General features: G+C 44.0%; 1 protein-coding gene across 1 annotated transcript; it reads left to right on the top strand.

Moving 5' to 3' along the window:
- Positions 1 to 1,845: 1,845 nt before the first annotated feature.
- Positions 1,846 to 12,214, top strand: RXFP3 (relaxin family peptide receptor 3). Its single transcript, XM_078599970.1, has one exon. It carries the CDS (start codon positions 1,909 to 1,911, stop codon positions 3,148 to 3,150), a length of 1,242 nt encoding a protein of 413 aa, XP_078456096.1. The 5' UTR covers positions 1,846 to 1,908; the 3' UTR covers positions 3,151 to 12,214.
- The last annotated feature ends 1,763 nt before the right edge of the window (positions 12,215 to 13,977 follow it).

Raw genomic sequence — 13,977 nt, 5'->3', positions numbered from 1 at the left:
AACATTCCGCGGGGGTTAATTTAGTGATTTCTTTTTTAAAACAACAACCAAACGAGAAAAAACAAGGTCACTCAATGGCCAGCTTTGCAGTTTCGTGTTACATTCGCTCAAAACAGATGAATAGGATACAGTTAAAACGTAAAGGTGTCATCTATTGTATGGATTTAACATGCTTCGCGTGTACGTTTTATATTTCGAGCCAATTGTTAGAAAAAAATAAAACACTGGTTGCTGCAAAAAAAACACAACACGATTTGAATTCTATTTTAAGATTTTGCCATTACATTTGAGCTTGGCATAGAGTCAGGTACTCACGTTAGGACTATTGTTAGCTGTCATTTGTATGAAACGATTTACATTCAAATACCAATTTGTAGTGTAATCACGTTTAATTGCTAATAATGTTTTGCCATGAAAGAGTGTAACGAGGGTATTTAATTTTGATTTTGTTTAGCAATGGCCAGATTACAAATTATCTACAATTAAGTCAACAATCCATCTTACAGGTGCAGTGGATATAATGATACAAAGTTGCCACCCACAGGGCATATTTGGGGGGGGGGCGGAAGAGCGAGCTGACAGGCGAGCAAATTGCCCCGAAACCTATTCTTCAATCTGTGCACACACTCGCGCATGACGCACACAGTGATCGTAGAAGATTGCGACTGAATAATTGACGTAAATAATTATGATGTCGTAGAAGAGATACAAAAACAAGAATTTAACACGAACAAGGTCGAGTTTATTTTAGCAGCGATACATGTTTGAAAGCCGACATTTTTCCAATTTTGGCACCCAAAACTTACAGACAAGAGGGTCATCTCGTAGGGAAAGAACACCATACAAATCTCCATTGCAGCCCCCCAGAACCACGACAATCTCCGGTGGGGTGTATCGCTTAAGCCAATACAAATCGGGAAAACCCCCGCTGCTACTAGTGCTGCTGGAAACACACACTCCACAACAGTAAAGATTTACATTTGACTCTCACCATGAGCGGTCAACCGTGGTTAACATGTAGCTAAACAAAACATATTTTAAGAGGTTCTAGTTGAAGTGTGTTGTCAACATAACTCACCGCATTACTGCGCTTGACTCACCATTAACATCACTCGCTCTCACACAGTCTATATGTAAAAGCCAAAACTTGCAGAGCTTCTTGCTGATAATCGGTCACTTCCGAGTGGGGGGAAAGGCGGAGGAGGAGGGGGAAGGTCGGGGCGGGAGAGGAGGGGAGCAGGCGCGATTTATAAACACAGCTCGCAAGGGCTGCTCCTGCAGTTGGACTTTCAGTCTCGGCTCGTGCGCTTGCTTTCACGCGGCGATGTAAGTTGCAGCGTGTTGACGGTGGGAAGCTGCGTTCCGAATTGATTTGTTTCTCTTTGTGAATTGGTGTGCTATTCGTGCGGAAGACAAATATACATTTGACGAATTACGTTACGACCAATTGACATCGTTTGATTCCGTGTATCACAGAAGCCTTTTTTTCCGAGAAACCTGTTCGCTACTTTCAGCACCTGGGACAGCGCACGCGACCGCGCTGCGTGCTGATTGATTACCGAGCACTGGTCAGCTGCATTGTGTTATCGTGCACGGTGTTAGCCAGTCGAGCGCGGTGGGTTAAGGACCCAACCGATGTGATTTTGTTTTGTTTACGCGCGACTTACAATTGTCGATCGGCAGTCTGCTCAGGTGGGAAACGAACTTCGCGTCAAGCTCTCCAGCACCCGCGCTTTCGGCAGACGAAGACCCGTTGCAGGTGTCAGTCAAGTCGCAGGTATTTTGCTCATTCGCAAGGCGATATGCGTCGGTGAGTGGCTGCCCCGCTACACGCGGCAATTCACGCTCTATTGGTATTGTTGTTGTAGGTCTCAAAGCAATCACAGAGCAACGGACAAAGGGATCCAAATGGAGCCAGTGTCGCTAACCGGCGTGAAGACCTCTGCGGGCGCGAACGTCTCCAAGTATAATATCAACTTCACAGCGCCGCGATACGTGACTCTGTACGACATCGACGTACCGGCTGACGGCTCAGCCGGCCTTCGGATCATCATCTCCATAGTCTACTCGCTGGTGTGCGCCCTGGGACTCGTGGGCAACTTCTTGGTTATTTTCCTCATGAGGAGCAAGCAGCGGTGGCAGAAATCGGCGATAAACACTCTGGTGTTCGGGCTGGCAGTCACGGACTTCCAGTTCGTGCTCACTCTGCCGTTCTGGGCCGTGGAGGTGGCGCTGGATATGACCTGGCCATTCGGGCTCGTCATGTGCAAGCTCATCCTGTCGCTGACCGTCATGAACATGTACGCGAGCGTCTTCTTCCTGACGGTCATCTGCATCACGCGCTACTGGTCCATCGCTTCGGCCCTGAAAGCGCGGAGAAGGCCCGCGGCTTGCACGGCCATGTGGCTCAACCTGGTCATCTGGCTCGCGGCTGGACTCGCCACGCTGCCGCACGCCATCTACTCCACGACGGCGGTCGTGTCCAGCGAGGAGCTGTGCCTCGTCCGCTTCCACGGTCCCGTCAGCAGCGCGCAGTTCTGGCTCGGGCTGTACCATCTCCAGAAGATTGTGCTCGGCTTCGCGTTGCCCCTGCTCACCATCAGCGTGTGCTACCTGCTGCTGCTGCGCTACCTCAAAGTGCACACGCTCAACAACAACAACCCCAAGAAGCGGTCACGCGTCACCAAGTCGGTGACGGTCATCGTGCTCTCGTTCTTCATCTGCTGGCTCCCCAACCAGGCCATCACGCTCTGGGGAGTGCTGGTCAAGTTCAACAGGGTGCCCTTCAGCTCGGCGTTCTACGCCGCACAGACGTACGTGTTCCCGGCCAGCGTGTGCCTGGCCCACACCAACAGCTGCCTCAACCCGATCATCTACTGCCTCATGCGCACCGAGTTCCGCGAGGTGCTCAACGAGATGTTCTGGAGAATATCCCCCGCCGCGCTGACGCGCAATTGCCAGATCGGTCCCTTTCTGCACACCGGGGCTCGCACCCGCGAGCGCTGCGAGGCTAGGGTCGCCAACGACATCGTGGCCATACCCCTGCAGCCCCTGGATAGCAGCGAGCAGGCCCGCAACCGGGGCTCGAACCTGTGCCACCGGAGAGACGACACCCTGCCCAGCACCACGGCCGTGCAGCGGCTGTGCTGAGCATCGGAGCTCACGAGGCCACAGTGTTCCTCGCGCACACTCTGCACCACGCGTGTTGCTTGTTCAAGATGCCACGAGGCGGTTCGACCCGCTGAGATGCATTTCATCGGAAAAAAAAATATTTTATTTATAGTCTTGCCCTCGCAATGGGCTTTGTAGGGTACCGTGGTAGTCTATTCATTTTGATGGTGGTAGTGATCCATACGCTCGGTTGAGATACTGCCACGATTTATTACGCTTGTACATCCTGGGTGTGCGTAAAACGTAATTACGGTTGTATTTAACCTCACTGAACTGAACGCATTACGCACACAGATGGCGCATACGAGGTGGGAGCGCGCGCGTATTCTGCTTGTTGTGCAAATGCACGGACAAGTACTGTACTGTACTTAAGCACGAAGCCCATGAGGCTATGACCCCCCCCCCCACGCCGAAATGCGCCCGCTCTCGTCAGATCTCGGAAGCTCAGCAGGTGTGAACCTGCACAGCGTTCGGATGGTCGACCACCAATGCGTAAAGCAGGCGTCGTAGAATGCCGCGGGACTGCATCGTCAGCAGCGGGCAGTGCAGCAAGAGGCCAATGTTGTATTCTACTATCGTTCAACCTTCTAAGCTCACCGCCTTCACGAACCCGTGCTGACCAGCGTGGTGAAGTGCGCTCAAATACCTAACCACATTTAACCGCACGGCCCTAATCCAGCGGCGGATTGACAAAAGGGCTGTAACATGGGCATGCGCCAGTATAATTAAAAACACGTTACTACTGATGCGTGCGATCAAGAGAGCACGCGCTGGGGGTTGACGCCTGCGTGTTGAAACTGCAGGGAGGGGAAGGTCCGCACAACATCGTAGAAAAAAACACGGAGTCCTACTGTTTGGGGACATTGAGGACGAGTAAACTCATTGGCAAACATTATTCCATCTGTTCTGCTTGTACAACGGGCAGTCAAATCGTTATAATTGAGTGCACTGTGGGTGGGTCTGTTCGTCGATGTAGATCACAGGGTTTGCTTAATAGTTCGTGTTTTGTGTGCATACTTCGTTAAAGTGGTGTATACATACTTGGCCAACAAAATCTACTTACATAAACATTTATATGGTGGTGCCAAATTGTATGATGCAATGGGCTTGCTTAACACCAGTAATTTAACATTGGAGCCATTTGCTTGTTGTGTTTTAAGCAACCCAATCCAATTGATGCCATATATGTCGCTACAGTATGTCCACAGTGCTTGAAATTGAAGTGCGCATTGCTAATTGGTGTAGCAAGAATTAAGTGTAATGCATATTGGGAATTTCTGTGAACCCATGAATATTTCTTGTTGGGGCGGTTGCACAGTGGTTAACACGGTCTGCTACAAACCCGGCGAGCCGAGGTCTATGCAAAAACCGGTGACGATTATCTGACTAGTTCAGGGCCTCCTCTAGGTAGACTCAGCCTCAAATGAATACCTGGTGTGGTGTGCAATCATCACCACGAGCGAGACGAAGGCAAGGACCAAATCAAATCGGGTTGTCACGTGGGCATGTGTTGCCAAATGATTGTTTTCCTTTTCAGCAAAAACCGGTTACGTTGAAACGCAAACGAAAATCTTTGGTCAAGCATCACCAGGCGCTCGCAAGAGCTCAAGGTACCTGATGTAGGCGCCACGACGCCATGGGGAAGAGTTATGCAGGTGAACCCGTTTGATAGAGCAGATTGCTGCTTGGTTGTAATTTACAAAGTTCAAATAGTGTAGCTAAGTGAATGTATTTAATTATTGGCGAACACAGGCTATGGGTTAACTCTATTACGGTGTTATTGCGTTCGTTCAAATTGAGAATGGTAAAAAAAAGTCGAAGTAAATCGTGAGTAAATGACAATAATGTAAACAACTTGAGATATTAGTGAGAGGTGCCTTACAAATACATGTAAATTGTTATATCTTCAATGAGGTAGATTTACCCAACTATAATGTAACAAACAATAACTCTCCATCCCCCACCCTACTAATATTTATAACTAACCCTCATAGCTCAAAATTACATTATACTTTGAGCATTAGCCCAAAATAAATCAATTATTGGTCGTCATAATATTGGTTATGAAAGTAAAAACCAATTTATATGATTATACTCTTAACCTGGGTTCATTCGGAACATTGAACACACTCCATGATAATTTCCAATTTTGAAATATTGATTCAAGAAGAGTTTTACAAATTCGTGTAGATTTTGTGCATACTTGAGTGGAAATTCAGACGTTCTGATTATCATAACTAGACGTAATGTTAATGTATTGATTTTTCGGCTTATTTGGAAGCATTACACATATGATTACATCTGTAATAATGTTAATATAGTGTTTTTGTGCTATGTGTTTGTGTACGTTGTATTGCACACTCTAGTATTGCAACATGTGAGTGTGTGTGGCTGTGTGATACTCTCTGTGGAATTGAAATTGCGAAGCCATCAAGGATCATTATAATTATGGTTTATATATATTTAAAACCGTTTGGCCTTGATTTGTAAGAGCTCGTAATGCCTGCATCAGTTTCTCCTAATTCAAATCAATATACAGTAGTTGATAGCATTCATCTGATCAATATATACATAGAATTCATCGAGACTATTTGTTAAAGATTTAACTTTTACAACTCAGAATGCAGATGAACGTGACGACAATACAAATTAGAATGAGAAGATATTTTCTGAAATTGGATTTTGAGAAAAAGTCAATGGGAAATGATTAGGCATCTCAGATTTTATAACCACGTGGTCATTAAAACAACCAATGTCAATGAACGATACGAAAGAAAGCCGTAAAGTTTGGTTCAAGATTCATATGAGCAAAATAAGTAATGTACAAGTTGCTAAACAAAATTTTAAAGAATTGGAAGCACACAACTGGAAAAACACAGCAGAATATATAAACGTATGGCAATTATTGAACGTGGATTGATATAAAAAAAAATACATCAAACAAATAGTGAATGAAAGCAGGATGGAGTGCTTTTGTAAAACTGCAAAAGCGCCTAACGATGCATGTGGTGAAATCAGTTCATGTGCAAAAATCTCATCGCAATTCATTTCCCTCGTGGACACGAACAGAGTGAAATTAATTGTGACATCACAAGACCATGGGAAATGGTGAACGCATGTTCCCGAAATCTTCGAAAAAAGTCAGCTTCATAAAATGCTTGCTTGTCACATTAGCTTCGCAATTATACACCTTGTGGTTATACGCATTGTCGGTTCAAATTAATAATGGATAAATATTTTTAACGTAACATTGATGGTGAGACGTAATTTGATCACGAAAGAATGTTGTGAATGTTTGTATGCTTCAATTAAACGTAATATTTGTTGTTTTCTTGCCAGCCATCGTCCCGCCAAACTACCTTTTGGAGATAATTAGGTCAATGTATTAAATGTGCCCAGTAATGACAACGACAGGCATTGTACCGAAGATGGATAACATTTACGAAGAATTCTAATCGGACTTTCAGCACACAAGCGTTAATATAGCCACAACACCGTCACAGCGGTTGTCTCAGACCCCTAATGCGATGGAATGATTCTTCCCCCTCAAAAGTTCAGAGGAAATGCCTGTGGCTCCGCATGTCACATTGAGTCACCCAAATGGTAAAAAGTTACAAGCCGGTGGGATGACAAAGCGTGTTGTTCTCTTTCCACAGGCGCGCACTGTCAATCGTAGATCTGTTTGAGCTCCAATCACGCGTGGCTCGTTTTTCACTGAGGTGCTCGCTGACAGCACTCGCCACCACGTCGTTCGCAACAAATTTGTTTTCGACATTTGGAGAACTATTTATGAAGCGTGAAAGCGAGGTGAGCAACCCGATGAGCGGTTAAGCATGCCATTGACTGTAGCAACTCAATAAAGAGCTAAGGCTGCAAGCTAAAGTAATGAACACTTTGAAAATAACTGCATGTCGATAACTTTTCTCAATTTCACTGTGGGGTTCACGGTGTCTTATCTATTGTTTAACATGTGTGTATATTGAAACGTTTCGTTCGTATATATATCCAGAGATGACTTTCTCATTAAATATTTCCAGGAGCCATCGACCTGCCCAAGCGGGGCAGGAGAAGGCTTGGGAGGGATTATTTTCTGGAGCTCAGCCCCAGAAAGCTCCAGATGAAATTAAGCCCTGGTATTATCTATTCCAAGCATCGCTAGCCGCAAATAGTAAGCATACACACAGGTGGTGTTGTTTTTATATATTTCTGAGAGCAAACATGGTCAGCAGACTTACAGAGGTCATATATGGGTAACTTTTTGGCCTCATAAATGGTGGGGAGTGAATACAAATCCATCACATGGCTGGTTATAGATCACTACAAGACTCGTCCTTGTGTATCGGTTGAAAATGTAAAAAAGAAAAATCTAAAATGTGAATATTACATCGTGAGAGATATGGTTTAAAAATACCATTGATATTTATCAATTTGTATTGCCTCATTGTATTTTTTTTATCGATGAAATACTTACACTGTTGTACAACAATTGCGTTAGTGTTCTCTGAAGGCCAAATCCTGGACCTTTCTGGAATGCGTCATACAAGCCAGCCGCATGCCAATATTCCTGCTCGCATGGATTTGATAAATACGTAATAACAGAGTGCACACCAGTTTAAAAGCCAAAAGTAATATGTAATTTGGTTAAAAAACAATCTCATGCGACCCAGAATTATTACATGAGGTTGTCTTCAGGGCTGTTCCATAAAGTGCCTGTGGCATTGTCTTAAACACCTTGACTGCTACTTTGTCAATCAACACAGGGCATCTCTGTGATAATTGACAAAGTACAGGTTGTCCACGAAGATGTCATCATCTATTTATGAAATAATTATAATTGGGTTGGAGGTGCGTTTTAAGGTTTGATAGGTGTGGTTTGAAAATTTTGGCAAAGGAATTCATTAAACTCAATCAATAGAGACAATCACAGCCGATGCAATCACGGTGGGCGAACACCTGGGACCCTCTCTCCAATCTAGATGCGATGTGTATCGCCACACGCCATGGTGGACAGGCGAAGGATAAGATGGGATGAAACCCTCGTGATAAAAAAATCTTCACACTACCGCGTGTGCGTGTATAGTTTTATGGGGAGCGGCGGCGCAGTGGTTAGCGCATTACGCTATGACCCTGGGCGAGCTGAGTTCGATGCCCGCTCACAACCAATAACAGTGGCAGTCCTGAGACTCCCCGAGGTAGATTCAGCCTTAAATGAGTACCTGGCGTGGTGTACCATGCTGGCCTTCATAGATCTTCGCTAATTGTACTTGCAGCGACAGGCAACAGGCTATTCGGGGGAATCTGAATTATTGATCTAGAATAAACCGCTGTCTCGTAATTCTTGAATAATAGATCACACCTTTGTGGACACCCTGCGCATTCACTCGAGTTCTTAAAGCACTTTTAGAAAACAGTGAAGTTGTCTATGGAAAGAGAGAATACCGTAATTTTGTCGACAGTACTCTTTAACTGGGACTAAGGGGCTATTTGAAAGTGTGTCACAACATACAAAAATACATGTAAATATATATATACTTCACTATGTGTTATATATAAACGATATGTACTTTATACGTAGCTGCTGTATGCTGAGCAACACACACTCGTGAACATTTGTGTTGTAATGTTTTGATGCCCTCGAACTCCCTTCGGCTGGTTATTAAGAAGCAGCGGTGTCACAACGCGTCACGACATCGATTTAATATTGATTATTGAGCTCACAACGCAGGCACGTCAATCGCATGTATGTAAATTATTGTTCTTTCAATAAATACGCTGAACGTAATAGGTTCGCCTGACCCCCTGAAGTTAACCGTGACACTGAATTATGACAAGTGATGGAATCGTTAGGAAATATTTCAATGGGGGAAAAACACGCCCAAGGTTTCCTCTGGGTATCGATCGTACTATTCCGCAGTTGGCAAGAGTAGATTGAGCCATTGCATCTCAGATACATCAGTGTACAATCGGAATTATGTACCACTGTTACATTATTTCATTAACTGTTTGCTTCGGGATGGGGCTTAACCTCTGATGTTCAGGTAACGTGTGAATTCTCGCAACATCAATTCAGGATGTATGCATATTGAACTTCTTTCGCACCGTACGTAGCCAACCATGCTAATCAGATGTGCGGGGGAAGGGCAATGCCTCTGTGGTGTGATTTCGGGTTATTGCGCTGTGCTGTTGGACATGTTGTTTGACGTTTTGCGTCATGTGCTGGGAGTTTCTTCGGTGAATTCATCGCACGCGGAGCGAAACGTCAGACACCGTGCCTAACAGCACGCGGCACAATTAGAGGGCTGGGCAGCACAACCGCTCGTTGTGGTGGTTTACAGTGAGGACTCTCCTGGCGAGATCGATAATGTTCGAGCACAAACGTTACGAGAGTGGAACTTTGACACTGACTCGCGACTATTTTGTTGGGGGGGGGGGCTCAAGTAAACATTGCATTGTGAACCTATCCACAGTACAGCATTAATGGTATTATAAAACTGCGGTTAACAGAGTGATTATCCAAGTTTGTTGAAGATATGGTAATTTCGTCCCATCTCAGAAGCCATGTAGGTTTGAGCCTAATGAGGATTTGTTGCAGGGGTAGCCAGCCATCAAATTTTCCCCACCGATGTAGATACAGGGCCGTGTGGTGGCCAAGAGCATGGTCGTGTGGAGTGTCACCTGCTCTTATGTGAGATCTCTCTCGGTAATTCTGGCTTCCTTACATTTGGCAAAAAAATACATTAAAATGCAGGACAATCCTTAAGATGAGTTTTGACACTTGGTGAGGCTTTCATGGGTAAATAATTTGCATTTTTTTAAGTCAACAATAATTCTTCAACAAATTAGTAATGTGCACGAATCCTATAACGCAGTTTAAAGGTATACCGGTATAAGACTCACATCCCAAAGAAACTCTATGGAATGAATACTGTCTATTATGTAGGATGTTGTGAGAGAAAAAATCAGGAGCACGTGCTTCGTTTCTCACGTAGAATGAAGGAGGAAGAAGCTCTCTCTTGGCAATGAAGCCGGCTCATTTAAGGTGTTGACAGTGCTATTACCTGCGGGTCAGGAATATTCTTATTTGGAATGTGCTGCTATATTCCCATAATGTAATGGAAACCAATTATATAGAGATACACAGAATGCAAAAAAGAAAGCGAAGGAGAGAACATGAACTTAGTGGTGTATATTTTGTATTTGAACGTAGATTGTGGACAACAACAAACAAAAAAATGTGCATACATTATATATCATAAATGAGTGTAATCTTGTGCCTTTGGAATAAGGAATGGCCAAGTTGACATAGCATTAGACCATTGATTACATTTTTATATACTAAAGTATTGTGATTTATTCAGTGATCATTTTATATAAAAAAGAAATATATACACATGCTAATATTTGCAAATTTTGCACTTTATATATAAACACTTAGAGGCAAACCATGTTATCCTAGAGTGCTTCAGCATATTATAATATCAATTAAATGTGCTACCACTCAATCATTGATACAGTCGATGAACACAACAACGAGCAGTGTTATAATAAAGTAGATGGATGAGCAATTCATTGCCGTGACATTATAAGTCACTGCAGAATAATACGAGCATTTCCTAATTTCCTCGTAAAAATCACTGCACTTTATATACCTGTTACTTAAATATCCCTTGGCCATCACTCTCTGAATTGTGGTTCTGTGATCGTGTAATCCATTGTGCATTTGTCCTGGGTTAGTGATAACTGGTTAAACATTATTAATGTATTTTCAAACCTAAAACCTGCAAAGTTAGTTTCGCTTGTGTTGTGCACTTTCTTTCTTCATGAATTTCATTGACATTATCATAGTTCAGTGTGTACAATGCTATAATTGAAGCCATTGTGTGGCTTGCCAGCTTCGTTTTTTACGTATTTAATTTTAGAGCTTAGATTTCTCATGGAATGTTTGACATGGTCCCCAAATCATCCAACCATCTGTACTTTAGACCTCAGCCCCAATTATGTAACACTCGTGTTTGAAGTACAGCCCTGTAACTGATACATAATTAATATTATATGGCTACCATGCGCATGTAAGGCAGAGCGTGTGAATAACTGAATCAAGGGCCTGGGAGATGGGTGGAACAGTCAACAACTCGGGCCCCCGCGGTAGCGAGATGTTAACTCCCTCGCCTGGTATGTGGGATGTGCGTGGCTTCCATCCCGACCCTGACACCTGTATATTTGGAGTCTGTATGTTCTCTCTGTGGTCGCGTGGATTTTTCTCCGGGACCTCCGGGTTTTCTCTCCACATTTAGAATCAACATGCATCGAGAGTATGCGGTTGGTATACATTTCCACATGATAAGCCACTTCGTCGCTTTTGAAAAAAGAGCTATAAAGCTCAGTGAGCCCTACCTGGTAGAATAAACATAGTTTAGTTCAATAGTTTTAGTTTCACTCGTGATAATATTACCCTCGTGCATGCGTAACATGTCCTCCGCGCTAATACATGCAGATGGCGGACATTGGCACCACGTTGCCATGAAGTGGACTCTTGTTGAAGATCATTGTCTCCTTGAGTGAGATAGGCGGTAGGCCAGCCCCTACAAACAGCCGCAATCACACACTCCACCTGCACGTGTTCGCCAGTCTTCACCGAGGTCTTCATTAGAAGTTTGGGTGGTTGGGAGGGGGGTGCTGAATCTATTTTCCACATCCTACCGCCTGGCTGCTCCAACTAATGAAAGACCGCTACTCTTGTGATAAGATGTCATGAAAGGTACGGATCATACGGAAGTGTGTTTTTTGTTGTTGTTTTTGTGAACCACCGTCGCGATGAGTAGATGCAGAATTTAAGCGCGGGGAAATGCACGAAACGAACATGGAGGTTCCACTGGAACACGTCTTGATTTGTCGTCTACGGTATTTAATCGATGTCCGTTTCATGCCGGGCCGTTTCTTCTTCTTCTAAATGTAACCCCCGCGTACATGGCTAGTGTGTGTTGGTGTTCAGCTTGTGAAAGTGATTATTAATACAGTCGCAGTAAAATCCTCTGCATTCAAGTTGTTGTTCATGTGAAATATAATATTGCAGAACGAAATGAATAAATATGTAATGTACAACGACTGCAATACGTTTTATATGTTTTCATTGCAAATCATTAACTTAACAAAAATTGACGTGAACAAAATAGCACGCGCTGCTGTGTGGCATGTGTACAAGTACACCGAAGGCAATGGTAGATGATTTGCAATTTAGATTGAAGAGTAATTTTTGGGACAAGCTGTCCCATCGTACGTGTTCCACCACTCAACCCTAACCCTCTGGGGCTGATAGTCTCGTGATTACATGAAACAGTTTGCATAAAAAGCCATCATTTCACAAAACTGCATTTCACCAAATGTCCCGTATTGCTTTCACAGCTGTAGGCACGTTTGAGAGTGTGCCTTTTCAGGGTGCAAAATGTATGATAATTGTGTTTTCTGAATGTGTGTTTAGTTTTGATCCTTTCAGGTTCAAGCACTTCATTTCTGTGCTGTATTTATGATCATTATGGAGGCACTTGTTGCTTGTGTGACTTCTGTTCAGCACACTTATGATTTAATGTCCGCACCTGTTTTTTTGCTGAATTATTTTGTGCATGTGAATATCTATTTGCATCCACAAAAAGCTCAACACATTTCCTCAATAATACTGTGGCCTTCACGGGAATATATATATTAGGTGATATTTCGAGCAATAGCCCTTCTTTATAGCACATATGCAACAATTGCGCTTGTGTATCACTGTACACCTCCGATTCGCTTGGTTGGTTACGTACGGTGAGAAAGAAGTGTAACATACACACTGTCATAACAGCATCAGAAAATAGTGTATGTGGCATTAAGATATGCATCACATCCGTGACACTACATAGCATATGTGTTTGGCATATGCTTGTAACCTGCATAGGTTCAAGCACACACCAACAGGTGATGCATGTCTGCCACACGGTCTCCATGTACTGAATACATGTTAGGTTTACGATACAATAATCAAATCTCATCCTTAAGACTCGACTACGTTTATTTGTATGTTGTACGGAATTGGATCACGTGGCTCTCACATTCACAGCCGCTAAAAGGCGCGACCATTCACAGCGGTGTTTAAACAAACAAAAAAGAAAATTCAATCTTCAATCCCAATAATTAAATTTAATTATCGGGGGATAAATGGAGAGGGGTGTTGTATTTCTCATCACATCCACACCGCTGTGAATGCAACCTAGGGGTGTCCAATTACCGAGCCACAAATCACAACCGGTGAACGCGCTGATGTGTTGAGCAACCTCGGTTGTCGCAAACCGTTTACATGCCTCGTATTCCTTCACCCTCTGACATGCGGCACCTTGCCATTTACTTCACACATGACAGACCGTGCCACTGTGGCGCAAGACGGATGTGTGCGCGCGCCACTGATGGCAACGGCAATTCACTTCTCCATGTTTGATAAGAGACGATCACACGGCTGTCAGTGCTCCAAGCCACGCAAGTCACAGTAAGCACAGCCCCGTGCATTCACTTTCTCTTGCCACCACAGCTATCGGAAGGGCTTAGACGAGAGGGAACTTCTCGACTCGAGATAGCACGTGGCATGCACGTGGCATGCTCCTCTATGCCGGCCATGATGGTATGTGCTAGTCGTAATTATGAAGCCAATTATTTACCGATAATTATTGAAAGCCTCACTGAGTCGCAAGACCATTCAAGTGTGGCGTGTGGGTGAAAACTGTAATATCGTGGATAAAAAGCCACGCATACAACGGGATAGCACTCAATTCTCTGTGC

This window comes from Lampetra planeri, chromosome 13, assembly GCF_965212315.1.
Source record: "Lampetra planeri chromosome 13, kcLamPlan1.2.h2, whole genome shotgun sequence".
Lineage (NCBI taxonomy): Eukaryota > Metazoa > Chordata > Hyperoartia > Petromyzontiformes > Petromyzontidae > Lampetra > Lampetra planeri.
Note: the sequence above shows the minus strand (reverse complement) of the source record. Positions and strands in the feature narration are given on the sequence as shown.

What these genes read in the sequence shown, in the direction of transcription:
- RXFP3 (XM_078599970.1), top strand. Translation starts at nt 1,909, where the DNA reads ATGGAGCCAGTGTCGCTAACCGGCGTGAAGACCTCTGCGGGCGCGAAC.